This window comes from Somniosus microcephalus, chromosome 1, assembly GCF_052327205.1.
Source record: "Somniosus microcephalus isolate GS21.2 chromosome 1, FLI_Smic_1.0, whole genome shotgun sequence".
NCBI classification, from domain to species: Eukaryota; Metazoa; Chordata; class Chondrichthyes; order Squaliformes; family Somniosidae; genus Somniosus; species Somniosus microcephalus.
This window is the reverse complement of record NC_140987.1, coordinates 394,315,937-394,339,625: the sequence shown is the minus strand read 5'-3', so window position 1 is coordinate 394,339,625 and position 23,689 is coordinate 394,315,937. Positions and strand designations below refer to the sequence as shown.

Sequence of the window (23,689 nt, the reverse complement as noted above, 5' to 3'; positions counted from 1 at the left end):
AAACAAATGTCCTTTCAATTACCAAGATCGCATACTTCCATCTCCAGAACATTGTCTGCTTCCACCGCTTTCTGAGCCTTGCCACCAATGAAACCCTTATCAATGCTTTGTCATTTCCAAATTTGATTGCTCAAAGCTCCTCTTGCTGGCCTAACATCGCCCACGCACCACCCCCGCCCCAGTCCCCGACAAACTCCAACTTGTTAAAAACGCAGCTGTCTGTATCCTATCCTGCACCAAGTTCTGTTTGTCCATCATCTCTGTCTTTGCTGACCTATGCTAGCTCCCTGTACTTCAAAGGATCTAATTTAAAATCTTTGTCCTCCTCTTCAAAATCTTCCAGAGCCCTGTCTTCCCTATCTCTGCAGCCTCCTCCATCTTTTCATCTCTGCTTGCACCCTTTGATCCTCTAGCTCTGGACTCCTGTGCATCCCCCTTCCCTTCGCTCCATCATGGATAATTCAGTCACCTTGGTCCTACACTCTGGAACTCCTTCCCTAAACCACTCTGCCACTACTTCTCTGCCCTCTATATTTAAAAAAAAATCTCAAAACACATTGGGTCAGAATTTGCTGTCAAAATAACGGTGAGGCGAATGGCGCTTGCCGTTATTTATGTGCAAATGATACAGTAACTTCAGACGAGTGGCAGATGCGCGGTTAAATGTCAATATCCAAAAGGTGCTGCCTGAGTTGTGCCGCTCCATCGTTAGCTTCGCGAAAACAGCGTTGCACTCTCTGCCTCGCCATTGACTTGCATTGAATGGCGTGAAGTTGCTGTATTTGTGTGGTAGATGCGAACTAAACTCACCATAGTCAAATAATTTCATGCCTAAGTACTCTCTTAATGTGATGTGTTAATTACAGTCAATCAACTTCCCTTGCACTGAAAATTAGCTATTACAAGAGTCTCATTCCTTCAGGTTTTAATTGTTGGAGATTTAAAAAATTATAAAACTTTAAATTTACATTTTTTTAAACTTTTCCTTTTAGTCTTTTTTTCTCTCTCTCAATCCAATCTCTCTTTCTCTCTTATTTCTCTCTCTCTACCTGATTTGACATTGAATTCACCCACTCTAATTTACACTCCCTTCTCCGTCCTTGCGCTGTTAATTTCTCAATCCTTCAATCTGGTTAAGGAGATACACAGTTGCTTGTCCTGTTCACTCAGGTCCCAGATGTCCTGTTTCCCTTGCTGCACTGTTATCAGCTTGCACTTTCAGCAACTTGCCACGCAAAGAATTTAACTACCTAAATGTGCATGAGCAAGTCTAACTAACGCTGTTAGATGCACTGCTACAGCAAATTATGGCTCATTGGCCCAGATTTTGCTGGACTGGGGCATCTTGTGGCGTGACCCTCTAGTTAGACTTTTCCCCTCAACCTTCAACTTCAAAATTTTTTGTCTTGTCAGTTGCTGGAATTGCAAGCTGAAAACGGCGCAGCGGGGAATCTGGGACCTCAATGAACGACGGGTCCAACAGCCTTTCTCCTTAACTCATGAGATTTAAGGATTGAGAAAGAAACAGAGGAATGACAGAGAAGGAGGGTGAATTTGTGTCAAATTAAGTACAGAACGAGAAATAGAGAGAAAGAAAGGTTGGATTGAGAGAGAGAAAAAAAGACAAAGGAAGAGTAAGAAAAACATTTAAATTTTAAATATCTCTACCAACAATTTTCTACCTGTAGGAATAAGACTCCACAGTTTAAATTGTTCCCTTTCTGGGCCAGAGAGGTTGAATGGCAGGAACATAAATATCCTCATTAAAAAGGTACTGATGCTGGTAATTACCAGCCCTAACTTTCTGCGACTATTTTAGCAGCAGATTCTGGGCCATTGTTTCAATCTAGCCTTCAGTCATTTCTCCTAACGCTCTCCCGTGGATAGGCATAGAAACATAGAAGATAGGAGCAGGAGTAGGCCATTCGGCCCCTCGAGCCTGCTCTGCCATTCAATGAGATCATGGCTGATCATCCAAATTCAGTACCCCATTCCTGCCTTCTCTCCATATCCCTTGATCCCTTTAGCCTTAAGAAATATATCCAACTCCTTCTTGAATATATTTAATGAATTGGCCTCTACTGCCTTCTGTGGTAGAGAATTCCACAGGTTCACCACTCTCTGGGTGAAGAAATTCCTCCTCATCTCAGTCCTAAATGGCTTACCCCTTATCCTTAGACTGTGACCCCTGGTTCTGGACTCCCCGACCATCGGGAACATCCTTCCTGCATCTAGTCTGTCTAGTCCTGGTAGAATTTTATGTTTCAATGAGATCCCCTCTCATTCTTCTAAACCCCAGCGAGTATAAGCCCAATCTCTCCTCATACGTCATTCCTGCCATCCCAGGTATTAGCCTGGTGAATCTTCGCTGCACTCCCTCCATGGCAAGAACATCCTTCCTCAGAAAAGGCAACCAAAACTGTACACAATACTCAAGGTGTGGCCTCACAAAGGCCCTGTACAACTGTAGCAAGACATCCTTGTTCCTGTCTTCAAACCCTCTCGCTACGAAGGCCAACATACCATTTGCCGCCTTAACCGCCTGCTGCACCTGCATGCTTACCTTCAGCGACTGGTGCACAAGAACACCCAGGTCTCGTTGCACTTCCCCTTCTCCCAATCTATTGCCATTCAGATAATAATCTGCCTTCCTGTTTTTGACACCAAAGGACATCTGAACTTGTTTGTTAAAGATGCTATGTAAATACAAATTGTTGATGAGCACAATCTTTACCACAAAACATCCTGTGCATATTCTAGAGTGCGAAATGAGGTATAAACATTAAAACTCTAACAGATATTTTTGCAAAGTTAGTTTTGGAGTTTTCTACTCCACCATCTATAAGTATTTCCTTATATTTTGCTTTTGTCTTGCAGATTTTAGCAAGTAAAAATGGCCAAAGATCAGATTTACCGAAGAGGTAGTTTTAATAGCTACCAAAGCAACACAAGTGATGAGGATATGGTGGAGATTGCAGGAGCGCCTCTGGACTTTTCTTTGGCAGATGATGTTCCTCCACTAGACAGGGATCCACAAGAAGGTATGGAGCAAGGAAACCTGCAGATGTTTCAGCAAATGTGTGTGTGGGAAGGTTATGTTTCCAATTATTTTAAGATCATAACATTGAATAGTTATGAAGCCATTCATCATAAGATTGTCATAGAACAGCTTTATTTTGAATTGCCTGTGCTTGTAGCCCAGTCTGGTTCCAGTTTATTTTGCATGCTATGGATGAAGAATTTCCTAGTAATTAGTTGCAGATTAATTTTCTTTAAGCCATGTGTTAGTGATCTAACATTCATTAATCACAGTGGATTAAAAAATATTAATGGTTTGATAAATCTTCAAGTTCCTATCTAGATACATTGACAAAGCATTGAAGAATGAGGATGGGAAGGGATGATAAGGAATTCATGAAGCAAAGTGCTTTTAATACAATTTAAAAAAAAATTTCAGGACGTTTTTATTGATTACCATTATACCAACATTTAAATTTGGATAAACTTTGCTTATCGATAAAGTGATGATTGTGTGTCCTCTCTGTAAAAGGGTGACATTTGTTTGAGCAGATAATGCCACCTGTGAAATTGCAGATTAATTACATAAAATTGGCCTGTGAATTTGTTGTGGGGATAGAAAAAGAAAGAACTTGCATTTATATAACATTTTTACGCCCTCGTGACATTATTAAAGCGCTTTACAGCTAATAATTTACTTTTTGGAGTGTAGTTATTGTTTTATCGGCAAACATCGCAGCCTGTAAGGTCCCACAAACAGCAACAAAATAAATGACTCATTAATCTGTTTTTGGTGGTGTTGGTTGAGGTATAATTGCTGGTTGTGACATCAGGAGAACTCCGTTTTTCTCCATGGGAGTGGCAGTGGCTTTATGGGAGCGACACAGGTAGCCCTCTCTCGAGATGACAACTCACTTACCACTTTGCCACCCCTTCAACCAATGTCTACCCTAGTGCCAGGAAGCCAGGTGGGCCGAACTGCCACGGCAACCACAGAGATGCTGCAGTCAGTATTCGGGCATCCTCAGCGGTCATCCACTACGGCCACAGCAGCTTTCCACCTCCCATGCTCCAGCCGCTGGGGGAGCACCAAGAGAGCACGCAAGACAGGCACTAGGATTTTTCCAGAGTTTTAGTTTGAGAACATGCTGGGTTATTTTAAAACTATAAGCATTGGAGAAATCTAGATCTGTGTTGAATGATGTGCTGAGTCATGGGGATTGTACTTGTTCAGTTGTGAGGTGCTGCAGAGCAGCCCTCTGGGCAGATGCATCTCACTACAGAGTGGATGGAATGGGACAGGGGCTGCTCGTGACTGGATAGGGTGCAGAGGACCAAGACAGCTCGGGTGAAGCGCAATTAGCTGCTATCGAAGGATTCTGGCTGCTGGCAGGTTTTGGATCCTGGCACATCCTCACCATCCTAATTGTCTGCAGAATCTTGTTCCTCTTCGTGCTCTGGGCCCCCAGATGCTGTCCCCACTGCATAGTAATATTGTGGAGCACACAGCACATCACCATTCTGGACATCCGCTGTGTGCTGTGCTGAAACATGCCCCTGGATCTGCCCAGACAGCGGAACTTCTGCTTCAGCAGCCTGATGGTTTATTCGTTGAGGGCTCTGGTGAAAGTGTGGACCGAATTGTATCTTCTTTCCAGTGGTCATCAGCCATGTCTGGAGGAGATAATCCTTTTCCCCAAGCAGCCATCCTCGGACTCTTTCACTGGAGTCAAATATTGGGGGGGGCGGGGGGTGCGTGGAGTGAAGGATGACTTCAAGTCAGCTGCCCTAGAATTGGGTACACACTCGCATGATGTGCTGGCGGTTATCACAGACCAGCTGCACACTGAGTGAATGGTAGTCCTTGCGATTGACATAAATGTCAGGTTTTTACATGTGAGCTCACAGGGCAATGTGGGTGCAGTCGATGATGCCCTACACTCAGAAACCTGCCATTGTGGGCAAATCCCAAAGCCCTATCCTGCTGGTTTTGGATATCTGAGGAAATGATGATAGCCCTGTGCATTCATAACCTGTGTGATGTAGCTTCTCCTTCTTGCCCCCTCCCTTCTCCTCTCCTCTCTCCACAGATGCTGCCTGACATACTGAGTGTTGTAATTTATGATTTCCAACATCTGCAGTATTTTGCTTCTTGCATTAATGTTCAGGATCCCCTCACACAATGAGTTTCTCACGTCAGCTATGCTGTCATTGGAAGCTACAAAGTGATGGCCAGGTGTTTTCCACAGGGAAAGAAGCCAGTCAGCTGTCGCTGCAGAGCAGTCTCGGCACACCATGAAATAACTGGCTGTAGAGTGGCATTAGCAAAGGCCTGGGAGCAAGCCAGTTATCCACACTCTCCATCAGGAATGATGTGTATGTGTAACTGGTCTAAAGATGAAAATAAAAAATGCATTTTCTGTGCGTCGCCACTAGGAGACATGCTAGAGCAGGTTGAGGATGATTTGTGTGAATCAGAAAGAATGCTGCTCCTATCTTCGTATTCACAGAGGTTTGTCTCATTTGGTGATACTGAATTTAATTTTTAACCAATGTTAATCTGCGTACTTCTTTCAGCAGCAAAGTCCAGTAGTTCTAACGCAATCCATTACTGTGTAAAATAGGAGTAGCTGAAAGGTATTGTTTTTCTTCCCGCACCTAAACAAGGAAGGAAAGACAATAACAACAACAACTTATATATAAGATACATTAAACAAAAAACACTTTACCTGAAAATGCATACATTTTCCAAAGGTTTATAGAAAAATACATCAAGTAAGCTTCAGTTTTTAAATAAATTATATAAGTTTAGCATACAAGCTTTATTTGCAAAACATTCATTTTATATTTTTATATATGAAATCAATACGTTGAGTGCAATCTACTTTTGTTGTACATAACATGTTTAAAATGTCTGCATCAATTGCATATGGTGTTGCTTCCTTTGATAGTCCCCAGTGATTTACATTGAAGAGCCTATACTATCACATTTTCTCCCAAGTTTTGCTGTTCCAAATCTGAAAGGAGAAGGAAGGGGAAAAAGTGCCTTGCTCGCAATATTAATCCAAGGTTTAGATCACATGGCTTGTCTGACGATGACTCACAGGCAGCGTAAGCAGAGCTGTGCAGGTGATTGCAGTCAATCAAGTGAAAGCTGCTTTTTGGAGGCTAACATTTACAGCTGGAGAGATTCTGTTGTAACGCTTGCTGATCCTAATGAAGTCTGTGGACTGTACATATCTGCTGCTCTTTTCTTGAGCCTGGTAAACCGTATTCCAGAAGAGTAAAGCATATGTGGAGGTAAGTAGTGCCTGAGAGGGGGTTGGGTAAGGACAAAAAAACAACCTTGTGCTGATAACAAAATCAATATTAGAGCTGCTAGTAATTTACTGGGATTGAAATACATCAAAGCAATCTTTTGAACCCTCCTGCATTAACTCTGCTTTGTTTGCAATGTTAGAATTGGCAGATGTTTGCACTAATCTGGTTTATAGACCATTGGCCCTGGACTAGCATTTTAGTTCCTTGCTTTTTATAGAAATTATTAAGTCCATACTTGGAATGAAGCTGTATATTAGCATATTGTGTAAAGCAGGAATATGATCAAAATAAGAGAGTATCTAGATGAAACAAAAGTGATTATCTCAGAATATATCAAGGCTGTTATTGATCAGCCTTGGGATTTCCTTTCGGAGACTGAGTTTTAATTTTCCCCGCAAGCAGTAGTTGTGTGTTAATTGCTCTGCATCGGCATCATTGTATTGTCATTTTAAAGCTTAGTTCTTTAAAGAGCTGTGTCTTACTGACATTTTCGCTGGAGTTTTTTCTTCGTTTTGCTTGTAGGAACAACCTTGGACAAATCCCACTATTATTTAGCATTTTCTGAAAATGCTTATTGCAGTACTGTATTATTCCTTTGGTCATGTAGAAAATTACGCTTTTTTTAATACACTTTTATTTTGGGGAATAAATTGTTTTGTTATGCAGCTCTTCCCCACTGCCCCATCCTCCTACCTACTCTCCCAACATATCTCCTCAAATGATTCACCAATAGCATTTAAGCAATCTGTTGCTGAGCCTGGGACTATGTTCTTTTGAGACCCATGACCACAGCCAAAAAATAACTGCTGCTTTTTTGTTTGCTTTTTCTCCTCCCACTCTTCTGAAGCAACTAGCTTACATTTGGCTCTTCTCCACACATCGGGAACTCAGCAAACTGGGCAACCTCACCTGCATCCCATTAATGAATAGTGCAGTATGGCGGTACTTATTTTACTCTCTTGAATTTATTGAACTTTTGAAAGAATAAGAGAAAGATTCACAAGGGATCAATGTATGGTTTTCATTCTGCAAAAGCATAGTTTGGAACTCCCGATGGCCTGGTGGGTAAAGGCTCTTCATGGCAGACAGATCTGAAGGTTTCTGCTTTGATTGCATGTCTGTGCTGAGCTACCTGATTTGAATGGTGCAATTAACCTCAGTACCTATGGGTAGGGGAATAAAAACTTCTCATTCCTTACATTATAACTCATTGAAACTTATAAAATTCTAACAGGACTAGACAGACTAGATGCAGGAAGGATGTTCCCGATGGCGGGGGAGTCCAGAACCAGGGGTCACAGTCTAAAGATAAGGGGTAAGCCATTTAGGACAGAGATGAGGAGGAATTTCTTCACCCAGAGCGTGGTGAACCTGTGGCATTCTCTACCACAGAAGGCAGTTGAGGCCAATTCATTAAATATATTCAAGAAGGAGTTAGATATATTTCTTAAGGTTAAAGGGATTAAGGGATATGGGGAGAAAGCAGGGACAGGGTACTGAATTTGGATGATCAGCCATGATCTCATTAAATGGCGGAGCAGGCTTGAGGGGCCGAATGGCCTACTCCTCCTATCTTCTATGTTTCTATAACAGTGACTACACTTCAAAAGTACTTCATTGGCTGTAAAGCACTTTGGGATGTTCTGAGGTTGTGAAAGGCATTATATTCTTAAGTTCTTTCTTTCTAATCACTATCCAGTGACCCTGCTCAAAAATGTGGGTGTCTGTGTAGGGCAGATTTACACAGGATTGAGCTATGCTTTTTTTTAGTCTGACACCTCTAAAAACTCATCACCATGCTTAAGAGTCTCCAAACAAGCTAGTGAGAAATCCACAAAAGTTGATTTTCTGTTTCCTGATTTGGAGTGGGCACTGTCTACCTGTAAGCACACAACCCATTTACCTCAAGTAAACTTCCCATTGTTTGTGAAACCACCCTAACCATTAGGGCAGAGATGTTCAATGTTTTGCAACTGTTGTCACGCTCCATTAGTCACAGTTAGCAATTGGGTCACATATGATTGCACACTTTTGAGTCAGGAAAAATCACTGGTTTATAAAAGAAAGACTTGCATTTCTATAGCGCCTTTCACGACCACCGGACGACCCAAAGCACTTTACAGCCAATGAAGTACTTTTTGAAGTGTAATCACTGTTGTAATGTAGGGGACAGAGGGTACAGGCTGATCCAAGCCTGCACCACTGGCTTTCATCGTGATTAAACACCATTTTTGAATTGGCACTCTTTACGCTTTTTGATTTGTTGCACCATGCCATTTTCACTTCCTCTGCTTCTGTCTCTGCCTACCTGTCTTTTTCTCTCCCTCCTCTCCTTCCCCAAACTTTTGTCTCCATACTTCTGTCAGTCTCTCTGTAGCATGGGATCTCTTCTAACCCAGGTTACAAAGAACCCCCATCAAAGATTATGCAGTTCAGTCTTTAAAGGTCGAGCCTAAATGGTGGTACATGAAATATCCTTAAAATCAAAAGGCTGTGGGAACCAGAGCTATTGGTGGATGTGATCACCTGTTGTGGAACCAATGTACCCCCTCCCCACCAAGAATCCAACAGCCACAAATACTCTCAAAAAAAACTCAAACAGAAAATATAATTCTAAAAGTCTGCCTGATTAGTGTAGTACTGTACATACGATAATATGTGTGTAAACAAATTCTCTTTTTAAGACTTACGAAGTAGATAACCATATCTTTTACAGTAAGTCTTCATTGTATACAAACCGTGAAGGGAAAGAATGACCATTGTTGAGCTTAACCAAGCTAACACTAGAAATGCTGTTGGTGCTCAATTGGCCTATCCACACATGCAGAGGTTGATAAAGGAGTCACATCATGGTACTTGTCTCTGATGAAATTTCCCAGGAGTCTTTCTTTATTGGAATTAATTCTGCGAATAAATTTAAAAAAAACACACAAGATCTTGATCACTGCTTTTAGATAATTTAAATGGGAGAAATTAAAAAATATGAAAGTGTTGAGATACCGCGGCAAACGTGGGAGTCGAGACAGAGCTATTGAAAACACAACTGCTTTATTCTGACCACATGGCAAACAGGGACTAGAAAAGCCCGCGCATCCACTTAAATACTTCCCAGACAGGAAGTGCTCCCGGCAGCCTGTCCCTGCGGGAAACAAGTTGCTGGAGGAAAGGGCCCCCGGCTGGGGGCTTCTGCTTAGACTGTCTTTGCCGCCGTGAGCGGATTATGTCCAGTGGTGGCGTGTCGCCACAGAGCTCCCCCCAGAATCCGCTTAGGAGGAGTGGACGAGTCGTTACGGTGGTCTAATGGTTCTGCCGCAGCGGCTCTGAGTGGTCGCCGGTCTGGTTGGTTGGGTCGGGCGGTTCGCCGCCGGCTGTGCTGGCTTGCCGGGGGGACGGCCTCTGGCTGGAGGCTGGGCCACGGGGACGGCCTCTGGCTGGAGGCTGGGCCACGGGGACCTGTTCCCCTGGTTCTGTGTGTGCTGGTTTGAGCCGGTCGATGGAGACTGTCTCGACCCTGTCGCCGAGTCGCAGCTTGAATACCTTGTCCCCGGTTTGTAGTACCTCGTACGGACCGTCGTACGGGGGTCGCAGGGGCCCGTGGTGCGCGTCGTGTCGCACGAAGACGAAGCGCGCCTGCTGTAAATTTGGCGGGACGTGAGGTGCGAGTTCGCCGTGTCGGTTGACCGGAAGTGGGGCGAACTGCTGAGCGGAAGAGAAAGAGTTGAGCCGCTGCTGTTCGGCCGACCAAGGCTTGGTAGGCTCCGGAAGGAATTCGCCTGGGACGCGCAGCGGTTGTCCGTAGACTAACTCCGCTGCCGAGGACTGGAGGTCTTCCTTGACCGCGGTGCGTAGGCCGAGTAGCACCCACGGTAGGCGGTCAGTCCAGGTACTGTCCTGCAGGCCGGCGCGGAGTGAGGCCTTGAGTGACCTGTGGAAGCATTCACAAAGTCCGTTGGCCTGCGGGTGGTACGCTGTGGTGCGGTGGAGCGTCACCCCGAGGTTGCGTGCTGTGGCCGTCCAGAGTTCGGAGGTGAACTGGGCGCCTCTGTCGGAGGTTATGTCGGCCGGTACGCCGAACCTCGCAACCCAGGTGTTAACGAACGCCCTGGCGATGTCGGCTGTGGTGGTGGAGGTCAGCGGCACTGCCTCAGGCCAGCGTGTGTAGCGGTCGACCATCGTGAGGAGATAAGTTTGGCCTTGCGATGGCGGCAGGGGACCGACGATGTCGACGTGTACGTGGTCGAAGCGGCGGCTGGGTACCTCGAAGTCTCCCAGGGGTGCTTTGGTGTGCAGCTGTACCTTAGCCCGTTGGCAGGCGAGGCAGGAGGTGGCCCAAGTCCGAACATCTCTGCTAAGGCCGCGCCAGACGAAGCGCTTGGAGAGGAGTTTGACGGATGCGCGGGAACCCGGGTGAGAGAGCCCGTGGAGCGCGTCGAAGACGCGGCGGCGCCAGGTCTCAGGGACGACCGGCCTGGGTTGGCCGAGTGAGACGTCGCATGTGACTGCCGTGGCTTCGGGCCCGTGCGCAACCTTGGCTAGGCGTAGCCCTGGCAGGCTGGTAGCCGCCGAGAGGAGGTCTGGGTCCGTGAGCTGGGCCGCTGCTAGTTGTGCGTAGTCGACCGCGAGGTGATTCGCACAGACGGCGGGACGGGAAAGGCAGTCGGCGACCACGTTGTCTCTACCGGAGACGTGCTGAATGTCCGTAGTAAACTCGGAGACGGCCGCGAGCTGGCGTTGCTGCCTAGTGGACCAGGGTTCGGTGTGCTTGGCCATCGCGTATGTGAGTGGCTTGTGGTCCACGTACGCGGTGAAGGGGCGGCCTTCCAGGAGGAACCTGAAATGGCGGACCGACAGGTGGAGTGCGAGAAGCTCGCGGTCGAAAGTGGAGTATTTGACCTCCGGGGGGCGCAGTTGGCGGCTGTAGAAGGCAAGTGGCTGCCACGCGCCATTGACCCACTGCTCGAACACGGCCCCGACCGCGTGGTCGGAGGCGTCGGTGGTGAACGCGACCCGGGCATCGGCCCTCGGGTGCGCGAGCAGAGTGGCGTCGGCGAGCGCGTTTTTGGTGGCGTCGAAGGCGGCTGCCGTGTCAGTGGTCCAGGCTACGTCCATCTTGCCGGATTTTCCTCGGAGGGAGTCGTATAGGGGCTTCATAAGGGCTGCGGCTCTGGGGATGAACCTGTTGTAGAAGTTCACCATCCCGAGGAATTCCTGGAGGCCCTTGATGGTTGTGGGGCGGGGGAATTGCTGGACGGCCTGCACCTTGTTGGGCAGGGGGACGGCCCCAGCAGGGGTGATGTGGTGACCGAGAAAATCGATCTCGGTTCGGCCGAATTGGCACTTCGCCGGGCTGAGGATGAGCCCGTGTTGGGCTAGGCGCCCGAACAGGATGCGAAGGTGTTCGAGGTGTTCCTGTTTGGAGGAGCTGGCCACGAGAATGTCGTCTAGGTAGACGAATAGGAAGTTCAGGTCCCGGAGGACTGAGTCCATAAGGCGCTGGAAAGCCTGTGCTGCATTCTTGAGGCCGAAGGGCATCCTCAGGAACTCGAACAGGCCGAATGGGGTGATGACGGCCGTTTTGGGGATGTCCGCGGGGTGTACGGGGACTTGGTGGTAACCGCGCACCAGGTCGACTTTGGAAAAGACGGTTCGTCCGGCCAGTCGGGCCGAGAAGTCCTGGATGTGTGGCACCGGGTACCGATCGGGGGTGGTGGCGTCGTTGAGGCGGCGGTAGTCCCCGCAAGGGCGCCAGCCTCCGCCGGGCTTGGGAGCGATGTGGAGGGGCGAGGCCCAAGGGCTGCTGGAGCGGCGGATGATGCTGAGTTGTTCCATGTTGGTAAACTCAGCCCGCGCGATTTCCAGCTTGGCCGGGTTGAGTCTGCGGGCGTGGGCAGAAACTGGGGGGCCGGTGGTGGGGATATAGTGTTCCACACCGTGCTTGGCGGCTTTGGCCGAAAAGGTCGGGTTAGTGAGGGCGGGAAACTCAGCTAGGAGTGCCGAGTAGTCGTCCGTGGCTCTGGCGAGGCAGTAGGTCGTCGGGCCGGCCGAACGGGCCGGGGTAAAGGCGCCTGGGATGGGGGCCATAGTGTTGATGTCGATGAGGCGGTGCCTCGGAATGTCGACAAGGAGGCCGTGGGCGCGTAGGAAGTCGGCGCCGATGAGTGGGCAGAGGACCTTGGCTGTCAGGAACTCCCAGCGGTAGCGGCGGCCCGCGAGGTCGAGCGTGACCATGCGGGTGCGATATGTGCGGATTTCAGAGCCGTTGGCTGCAGCCAGTGTGATACCCCGTGTGCCGCGTTGGATCTCGAGGGCGGAGGCGGGGGTGATGCTGTGCTGGGCCCCTGTGTCGCACAGAAATCGGCGGTTGGTTCTGTCGTCAGTGACGTACAGTAGGGGCTCCTTCTGCCGCGGGGGCCGGTGCGGGGGGGGGTTTTGAAGGAACACGGTGGCGTGCAGCGTTGAGCCCTAGCGCCAAAACGGGTGTGGTAGTAGCAGTGACCCGGAGTGGTAGGGCGGTCGGGCCTAGCGGCCCGGGAAGACCGCGTGGTCGTTGCCGTGAGGTCGGGCGCGACGTCGCGAGCGGCCTGTGCAGAGAGCAGCCGGTCGGCCTTTTCGGCTATCTCATTCAGGTCCGTGGAGTCAGACTCCACAAGGAGCGGGCGGATGCTGGTGGGGAGCTGCCGAATGAACGTGCGAAAAAGGGCGCCGGGATTTTTGTCGTCTGAGAGGGACAGCATGTGGGAAAGCAGGTCTGATGGTGAAGCATCACCAAGGCTGGGGAGGTCCAGGAGTTGGCAGTGGCGCTGGTAAGAGGACGTTTGAAATTTTTTAAGTAGCGCAGCCTTCAGATGCTCGTACTTGCCCTCCGTTGGTGGATTCTGCAGCGCTGCCCAAACCTTGGGGACTGTAGCGTAGGTGAGCGAGGCGACGAGGTAGTCGTACTTCGTGGCGTCGACTGTAATGCCTTTCAACTGGAATCTGGACTCAGCTTGAACGAACCAGGCTTCGGCGAGGTTCTCCCAAAAGTCAGGTAATTTAACCGTGACTACGTTTGTATCCGCCATGCTAACTTAGGATTCGTCCTGAGCGTCGGGGTCACCAGTGTTGAGATACCGCGGCAAACGTGGGAGTCGAGACAGAGCTATTGAAAACACAACTGCTTTATTCTGACCACATGGCAAACAGGGACTAGAAAAGCCCGCGCATCCACTTAAATACTTCCCAGACAGGAAGTGCTCCCGGCAGCTTGTCCCTGCGGGAAACAAGTTGCTGGAGGAAAGGGCCCCCGGCTGGGGGCTTCTGCTTAGACTGTCTGTGCCGCCGTGAGCGGATTATGTCCAGTGGTGGCGTGTCGCCACAAAAGTACCAATTAGTAGTAAGTTCAGAGCATTGTCTGTGGTCATCCTTCAGGTTGAAAGAAAAAGATTTAATTGAAAAATAACGGCCAGAATATATATCTATAGGCAAATAAAATAGAGTTTATCATTCCAATTAAATATTTGTATAAATCTTGATTTTATTACATAGAATTTACAGCACAGAAACAGGTCATTCGACCCAGCTGGTTTATGCTCCATATATGAGCCTCCTCCCGCCCTATTTCATGTAACCCTGTCAGCATATCTTTTTATTCCTTTCTCCCTCATGTACTTACCTAGCTTCCCTTTAAATGCATCTGTGCTATTCGCCTCAAGTACTCCATGTGGTAGCGAGTTCCACATGCTAACCATGAAAGGTCATCGACCTGAAACGTAAACTTTGTTTCTCTCTCCACAGATGCTGCCTAACCTGCTGGGTGTTTTCCAGCATTTTCTGTTTTTATTTCGAACCGCTCTCTGGGTAAAGAAGTTTCTCTTGAATTCCTTATCGGATTTATTAGTGACTATTTTATATTTATTAATTTCTATCATAAGTTAAATAAGATTTTATAACCTTGTAAGGATACTTCTGGAGTATTATGTGGGATTTTGACACATACCATCAAAAGGTCATTGAAGAGTTGAAAGGGTTCATAGAAGAGTGATTGCCAAATGGATGCAAGTTGTGAGGTTTTTTCTCATTCCGTTCTTCTTCTGTTTTTAAAGGGAGGAAAATCTGAGGCTTATTGTTTTAGGTGTGTCTTGGATATGTAGTTGTCAAATCAAGAAAGGTGGGGAAATAGATCAACAGCTAAGCCCCACTTCAGGACTTAAGCATCTAACCAAAGCTGACACTTAAGTACAGTACTGATTGAGTGTGCATTGTTGAAAGTGCCTTCCTTCAGGTGGGACGTTAAATCTTGTCCTCATCTGTCTGTTATAGAGTCATAGAGTCATAGAGTTTTACAGCACAGAAAGAGGCCCTTCGGCCCATCGTGTCCGCGCCGCCCATCCACCCCTGTCCTGTCTAATCCCATTTTCCAGCATTTGGTCCATAGCCTTGTATGCAATGGCATTTCAAGTGCTCATCCAAATGCTTCTTGAATGTTGTGAGGGTTCCTGCCTCTACCACCCTTTCAGGCAGAGTTCCAGATTCCAACCACCCTCTGGGTGAAAAAGTTCCTCCTCAAATCCCCTCTAAATCTCCTGCCCCTTACCCTGAATCTATGCCCCCTTGTTATTGACCCCCCTACTAAGGGGAAAAGTTCCTCTTTATCTACCCTATCTATGCCCCTCATCATTTTGTACACCTCAATCAGGTCCCCCCTCAGCCTTCTTTGCTCCAAGGAAAACAACCCCAGCCTGTTTAGTCTTTCTTCATAGCTGAGGCGCTCCATCCCAGGTAACATCCTGGTGAATCTTCTCTGCACCCTCTCCAAAGCAATCACATCCTTCCTATAGTGAGGCGACCAGAACTGCACACAGTACTCCAGCTGTGGCCTCACCAGCGTTTTGTACAGCTCCATCATAACCTCCCTGCTCTTATATTCTATGCCTCGGCTAATGAAGGCAAGTATCCCATATGCCTTTTTAACCACCTTATCTACCTGTTCCGCTGCCTTCAGAGATCTATGTACATGTACACCAAGGTCCCTCTGACCCTCTGTACTTCCTAGGGTCCTACCACTCATTGTGTATTCCCTTGCCTTATTTGTCCGTCCAAAATGCATCACCTCGCACTTTTCAGGGTTAAATTCCATTTGCCACTTTTCCGCCCATCTGACCAACCCGTTTATATCGTCCTGTAGCCTGAGGCTTTCCTCCTCGCAATTTACCACCCCACCAATTTTCGTGTCATCTGCGAACTTACTGATCATACCTTTTACATTCTCATCCAAATCATTTATGTAGATCACAAACAACAAGGGACCCAGCACCGATCCCTGAGGTACCCCACTGGACACAGGCTTCCAGTCGCAAAAGCATCCTTCGACCATCACCCTCTGCCTCCTGCCACTCAGCCAGTTTAGGATCCAACGCGCCAAGGCACCCTGGATCCCATGGGCTCTTACCTTCTTGACCAGTCTCCTATGCGGGACTTTGTCAAAAGCTTTACTGAAGTCCATGTAAACCACATCCACAGCATTTCCCTCATCCACCCCCCTAGTCACCCCCTCGAAAAATTCAATCAGATTTGTCAGACATGATTTACCCTTGACAAAGCCATGCTGATTATCCCCGATTAATCCTTGCCTCTCCAAGTGGAGACTAATTTTGTCCCTCAGAATTTTTTCCAATAATTTCCCTACCACAGATGTTAGGCTCACTGGCCTGTAATTCCCTGGTTTATCCCTGCTACCCTTCTTGTATAGTGGTACTACATTAGCTGTTCTCCAGTCCTCTGGTACATCCCCTGTGGCCAGAGAGGTTCTGAAAATTTGTGTCAGAGCCCCTGCAATCTCCTCCTTTGCCTCCCACAGCAGCCTGGGATACATCTCGTCCGGGCCTGGGGATTTATCCACTTTTTGGCCTGCTAAAACCGCTAGCACCTCCTCCCTCTCGATGCTAATATGCTCAAGTATGTCACAGTCCCCTTGCCCGATTTCTATGTCTGCATCGTCTCTCTCCATAGTGAACACAGATGCAAAAAATTCATTTAAAACCCCGCCTACATCATCTGGCTCTACACACAGATTGCCACTTTGGTCCCTAATGGGCCCTACCCTTTCCCTGGTTATCCTCTTGCCCTTAATATACTTATAAAACATCTTAGGATTTTCCTTTATTTTGCTCGCCAGTGTTATTTCATGGCCCCTCCTCGCCCTCCTAATTTCTTTTTTAAGTATGCCCCTGCACTTTTTATACTCCTCTAGGGCTTCTTCCGTCTTTAGTCTTTTGTAACTGCCAAAAGCCCCCCTTTTATTTCTAATGCATTTTTGTATATCCCTTGTCATCCAAGGTTCCCTTTGCTTGTTGGTCCCACCCTTGACCTTTACAGGAACATGTTGGCGTTGTACTCTCTCTATTTCCCTTCTGAAAGTCTCCCACTGTCTTGATGTGGATTTTCCTATAAGTAGCTGCTCCCAGTCCACTTTGGCCAGATCCTGCCTTATCATATTAAAATCGGCCTTCCCCCAATTTAGAACCCTTATTTCCGGGCCGTCTTTGTCTTTTTCCATGACCACCTTAAATCTCACCGAATTATGGTCACTATCGCCAAAATGCTCTCCTACTGACACTTCCACCACTTGCCCGGCTACATTCCCCAGAATTAGGTCCAGTATCGCCCCCTCTCTTGTAGGACTTTCTACATATTGGCTCAAAAAGCTCTCCTGGATGCACTTTAAGAATTCTGCACCCTCTAAGCCTTTCACACTCTGACTATCCCAATTTATATTGGGGAAGTTGAAATCCCCCACTATTATTACCCTATTATTTTCGCACTTTTCTGAGATTTGCCTACATATCTGTTCCTCTATCTCCCCCTGACTGTTTGGGGGCCTATAGTACACTCCCAGCAAAGTGCTTGCCCTCTTTTTGTTTTTAAGTTCTACCCATATGGCCTCATTAGAGGAACCCGCTAATATATCATCCCTCCTTACAGCAGTAATTGACTCCTTAATTAATATTGCAACACCCCCTCCCCTTTTACACCCCCCTCTGTCTCGCCTGAAGATTCTATACCCCGGAATATTGAGCTGCCAGTCCTGACCCTCCCTCAACCATGTCTCCGTGATAGCAACAATATCGTACTCCCATGTGTTCAACAACAACTTCAGTTCGTCCACCTTATTTGCAAGACTCCTTGCATTAAAATAAATGCCTTCCAGCCCTGCCATATTCCCTTTTGCCTTCGCATATTTGCTCTGCCTTGTTTTTTTCTCTGTATTTGGCTGTAAATCACCCCCTGCTATAGCTCCACTCTGTACCCCATCCCCCTGCCAAGTTAGTTTAAACCCCCCCCCCCAGCAGTGCTAGCAAACCTCCCCGCAAGGATATTGGTTCCCCTCTGGTTCAGGTGTAAACCGTCCGACTTGTACAAGTCCCACCTTAAATGGGGTCTTTAACATCCACCTGAACCAGCACAACAAGTCTGTTGTGCTGGTTCAGGTGGATGTTAAAGACCCCATTTAACTATTTGAAGAAAAGCAGAAGGTTCTTGCAGTATCCTCCTTCAGCCAGCATCACCAAAAATAAATAACTGATCATTCATTTCATTGGTGTGTGCAGAATGGCGGCTGCTTTTGTTTATATAACAAAGCACTTGCACTTCAAAGTAATTCATTCTGTGTGAAGTGCTTTGTAACATGGTACGGTGCTGTATAAATGCAAATTTTTCCTCAGTATGCCCTGACAAGCCAATATGTAACATTTGAGTGGGGAATATCATAGCAAACGGGGGGGAAAAACAGAAAACAACTTGCTGACCCCTACCAACAAATATTTATCAGTCAAATTGATCGTTTTCTTCCTTTTCTGGGGTGAGCTTTCATAAATTTCAATAGGCTGAAATTTTTACTAGAAAAATACCTTGAGGCTGAACCAGACCGTTTGCAACCTTGCCATCCTATTTGACCCTGAGATGAGCTTCCAACCACATATCCGCTCCATCACTAAAAATGCCTACTTCCACCTCTGTAACATTGCCCATCTCCAACCTGCCTTAACTCATCTGCTGCTGAAATCCTCATCCATGCCTTTGTTACCTCCTAGACTTGACTATTCCAATGCACTCCTGGCTGGCCTCCCATTTTCTGCCCTCCCTAAGCTTGAGCTCACCCAAACCTCTGCTGCCTGTATCCTAACTTGCACCAGTCCCGTTCATCCTGTGCTCGCTGACCTTCATTGGTTCCCGGTCCGGCAGCACCTCAATTTTAAAGTTTTCATCCTTGTTTTCAAATGCCTCCATTGCCTCACCTCTCCCCATCTCTGTAACCTCCTCCAGCCCTACAACCCTCCGAGATCTCTGCGCTTCTATTACACACCCCGATTTTAATCGCTCCACCATTGGCGGCTTTACCTTCAGCCGAAGGGTTCGACCCGAAACGTCAACTCAAATTTCTCTCCACGGATGTTGCCTGACCACCTGAGTTTTTCCAGCATTTTCTGTTGTTGTTTTGGATTTTCAACATCTGCAGTATTTTGCTGTCATACGAAGGAATTCTTCCAGTCTGGCTGAGATTGATGGAAGCTTTACCCAGGAAGTATTAAACAGGAGAGATACTAATAATTTCAAGCTTTGATCACACTTTGTAATCTATATGTTTGTAACGCCCATGTCTGTGTGCGCAACAAAGGAAACTGTAAGGCTGGCAATGTGTTAAATTCTGTTCTATGTCTACAGTGCCCACAGTAATGTTTCAGTTAGCAGTGCTACAATTTACATAATATCCACAATTTGAATGTGTTTTAGTAATCTTAATTTTGAATTGCACTATGTTTGAAACATTGCTTATTTAAAAAAGGAGGATACATGTTGGTCACAGTTCAGAAATAAGAGTTCCAGCAACCCCACTGTTTTGAATGCTGGATTAAAAACCTGCCCAGATGGCATAAGAATACTAAAAATTAAACATTTATAGTGCAGCCAATGTGCTTCGCTTCCAACAGCTGCAAGCTAAGGAACCTTTGGTGCCAGTGAAAATGTCTCATCTGAGGCCTGCAGTTATGAAATATATATGCTTTTCTAAAATATGCGACAACTCCAACTAATTTAGTCACAAAAATAGCTTCATATTCATTTGTTCCTTTCTATTTCCTAAGCTTTGTATGCTTATAATGTAAAATTCTCATGCCAGAATTTGCAGATTACAATCTGAAAGTCGTATGCTGTTAACATCATACTAACATTGTGCGGTGATAGATCATTATAATTTTTATTAATCTTTATTATAATCTGTGCAATCAACTTTCTCTGGCAAGTTTTGATTTTTTTTTAATCCATAGACTAGGATCCCGATGTTGATTGCCATTTGCCTGTAGCTCATAATCTAGCGCTGAGCTGCCTGTGCATCTCTAATTCATTCAATCACCTATTAGTCCCTGTATATTTTCCAATAATGGAACACTTAGAACAGATTGAAAGTCTTTACAGTACACTTGGCAGACTTTGGGCATTTCATGGATAATAACTAATGAGGTTACAAAGCAAAAGCTTTTGGATGAATAATTAACAGATTAATATAATTTGCAATGCATGTGGGGTTTACAATATCACATGGGACTGTCGGTATTGTAGCCAGCTTCCGGAGAAAATGATGGCAATTGTTAGCAATAAAATAGTATGTGCTCATAGAATCACTTAAATGGATTGCACACTAAATGCATAGGCAGTGAAGGTGTTAACTGTATTTCATATACTGTAACTGGATAAACTTTATGAAACTTATGATTTAGAATGCTCCTCGTGGCCCTGGGCAAAATCGAGAATAGATTGGTTAGCCAGGAAGGGGTGTGGGGCTGTGAAAGAAAGAGATAACCAACCCTTTATTACACAAATGTATATGCCGTACTGATTATGGTAATTTGCCATTAAGATCAAAAGCATTTCATAGGATATATGACACAGAAACAGGCCATTCGGCTCAACCAGTCCATGCGGCGTTTATGCTCCACTCGAGCCTCCTCCCGTCTTTCCTCATCTAAATCTATCAGCATAACCCTCTACCCTCATGCTTGTCCAGCCTCCCCTTAAATACATCTATACTATTCATTTCAACCGCACCCTGTGGTAGTGAGTTCCAACATTCTCACCACTCTTCAGGTAAAGGAGTTTCTTCTGAATTCCCTAATTGGATTTCTTGGTGACTATCTTATATTGATGGCCTCTAGTTATGCTCTTCCCCACAAGTGGAAGCATTCTCTCAATATCCACTCTATCACAATTTTTAAGACCTCTATTAGGTCACCCCTCCGCCGCCTTATTTCAAGAGAAAAGAGACCCAGCCTGTTCATCCTTTCCTGATATGTATACCCTTGCATTTCTGGTGTCATCCTTGTAAATCTTCTCTGCACCCTCTCCAGTGCCTCTTTATCCTTTTTATAATGATGGCAACCAGAACTGCGCGCAGTACTTGTAAGTGTGGTCTAACCAAGGTTCGATACAGGTTTAGCATAACTTCCCTACTTTTCAATTCTATCCCTCTAAAAAAATAAACCCTAGTGCTTGGTTTGCTTTTTTATGGCCTTGCTAACCTGTGTGCAACTTTTAGTGATTTGTGTGTTTGTACTCTGAGATCCCTTTGTTCCTCTACCTCACCTAGACTCGCACCCTCCGAGTGATAAGTGACCCCTCTATTCTTCCTACCAAAATGTAATACAGGGTACCTCACATTTATCTGTGTTGAACTTCATTTGCAATTATTTGCCCATTCTGCAAGTTTATTAATGTCCTCCTATCCATTTGTTGCAGTCCTCCTCAGTATTAACTATCCCCCTCAATTTGGTATCAACTGCAAATTTAGAAATTGTGTCTTTGATTCCAAAGTCTAAATCGTTAATGTAATTGTGAACAGCAGTGGGTCCCAGCACTGATCTTTGTGGAACACCACTACCCAACTTCTGCCACTGTGGATAGCTACCCTTTACCCCTACTCTCTGCTTTCTGTCTTGAAGCCAGCTAGCAATCCATTCTGCTACTTGTCCCCAGGCTCCGCATTCTCTGACCTTATTAGTCTGTTATGGGGGTACCTTATCAAAGGCCTTTTGAAAATCTAGATAAATTACATCTAATGCATTACCATTGTCTACTCTCTCTGTTACTTCAAAGAATTCAATGAGGTTGGTCAAGCAAGATTTACCCTTTTTAAAATCCATGCTGACTATTCATTATTATACCTTTTCGTTGCTAGATGTTTTTCTATTCTCTCCTTTAGTAGGGATTCCATTATTTTTCCTCCCACCGATGTTAAGCTGACTGGTCTATAATTCCCTGGACATGTTCTATCCCCCTTAAATATAGATATTACGTTAGCTAGTTGTCAGTCCTCTGTCACTACACCTTTTTCTAACGAATTATTAATTACTAGCTGGAGTGCCCGGCGGTGCGAGGGTTTTTTGAGGGCATGTTGTTATGAAAAAAGTAGAAATAATTTTTATATATATAAATGAGTTTGTCTGTCTGTCTGTGTGGGAAGGAGAGAGAGAGGGAACGAGCGAGGGGGAAGGAGAGAGAGAGAGAGGGGAAGGAGAGAGAGAGAGACTGGGGGAGAAGAGAGAGACGGGGAGAGAGACTTGGGGGGGGGGGGGGGAGGGACGGGGGGGGAGAGAGAGAGAGACTGGGGGAAGGATATATATAAATGAGTCTGTCTGTGTGGGAAGGAGAGAGAGAGAGAGTGGGAAGGTGAGAGAGTGGGAAGGAGAGAGAAAGAGAGAGATCCTACATGCAGAATTCTGTAAAAGTATCCACCGGACTCAAAGGAAAACCGTAAACAATGCATGCAGGGCAGAACTAGGCCAATATCCACTAATAATTACTATCCAAAAAAAGAGCCACCAAATTTTGGAAACACCTAAAAATGAGCAACTGCTATCATTACGAAGCCTTGAAATGCCAAGAGGAGGACCATAAAGAAGAACACCCTTAGTCAACTAGTCCTGGGACTCAGTGAAGCAACCACTAACACTACTAACAATAACCAGCCCCAGGACAGTGACATCCGTAGCACAGAGAATTCGACCCAACACAATTGTCACTAAGCAAAAGGAAAAATACCTGTCATATTGGGCAGAAACAACAAAAACCCAAAACAAACTCAATTGCTACTTGGCCCTAAACAGACAATACAACATGGCTGATTACCTGACCATGGTAAAGGATAGCAACTGAGAAAAACCTTGACAAGGTACAGACTTAGTGAACATAGCCTGGCGATCGAAAAAGGCAGACACAGGCAGACCCGGCTGCCAAGAGAGGACAGGATATGCTCTCACTGCAGTCAGGGAGTGGTGGAGACAGAGATGCACTTCCTCACAGCTTGTGGAAAATATCAGGGCATCAGGGAGAATTTCTACCAAAAATTCTCTGCAAATATGCCCTGAATTCAGAAATTTGAATGACGACCAAAAACTCCCATACCTACTAGGGGAAGAGAGAAACTGTGTAACCTTAGCGGCACACTATGTTACAGCTTGCCATAAACAGAGGGACAACCAGTAAACCTAAGAAAAGAGTATATACAAATTATACGAATGTATATTTATACACTCGGGGATATATCTGTTTATACACTGTATGAATAGATCTGCGTTTATGTGTTCAACCATAAATGTATTTCGATGCTTTGGCAACATAAGATGTACCTTATCATGCCAATAAAGCGAATTGAATTGAATTGAATTGAATTGAGAGAGAGAGAGAGAGGGAAGGAGAGAGAGAGAGAGAGAGAGCGGGAAGGAAGGAGAGAGAGAGAGGGGGGGGAAGGAAGGAAGAGAGAGAGAGGGAGAGAGAGGGGGGGAGGAGAGAGAGGGGGGGAAGGAGAGAGAGGGGGGGAAGGAGAGAGAGGGGGGGGAAGGAGAGAGAGGGGGGGAAGGAGAGAGAGGGGGGGAAGGGAGAGAGGGGGGGAAGGAGAGAGGGGGGGGAAGGAGGAGAGGGGGGAGGGAAGGGAGAGGGGGGGGGGAAGGAGAGAGGGGGGGGGAAGGAGAGAGGGGGGGGGGGAAGGAGAGAGAGAGGGGGGAAGGAGAGGGGGGGGAAGGAAGGAGAGGGGGGGGGGAAGGAGAGAGAGGGGGGAAGGAGAGAGAGGGGGGGAAGGAGAGAGGGGGGGGGAAGGAGAGAGAGGGGGGAAGGACGAGGGGGGGAAGGAGAGGGGGGGAAGGAGAGAGAGGGGGGGAAGGAGAGAGAGGGGGGGAAGGAGAGAGAGGGGGGGAAGGAGAGAGAGGGGGGGGAAGGAGAGAGGGGGAAGGAGAGAGAGGGGGGGGAAGGAGAGAGAGGGGGGGAAGGAGAGAGAGAGAGAGGGGGGAAGGGGAGAGAGGGGGAAGGGGAGAGAGGGGGGAAGGAG

General features: G+C 46.6%; 1 protein-coding gene across 4 annotated transcripts in view; it reads left to right on the top strand.

Annotated features, from left to right (window-relative positions):
* clcn5b (Cl-/H+ antiporter 5b) overlaps positions 1-23,689 on the top strand; it is a 185,494-nt gene that overhangs the window by 67,077 nt on the left and 94,728 nt on the right. For 3 of the 4 annotated variants that reach the window (XM_085997573.1, XM_085997584.1, XM_085997594.1), the window contains one exon: positions 2,878-3,041. In XM_085997573.1, coding sequence (XP_085853699.1) covers positions 2,894-3,041 — 148 coding nt within the window. In that variant the 5' untranslated portion in view covers positions 2,878-2,893. Of the gene's footprint in view, positions 1-2,877; positions 3,042-6,143; positions 6,319-23,689 lie in introns of those variants that run through there. The other variant, XM_085997605.1, reaches the window with a different exon arrangement.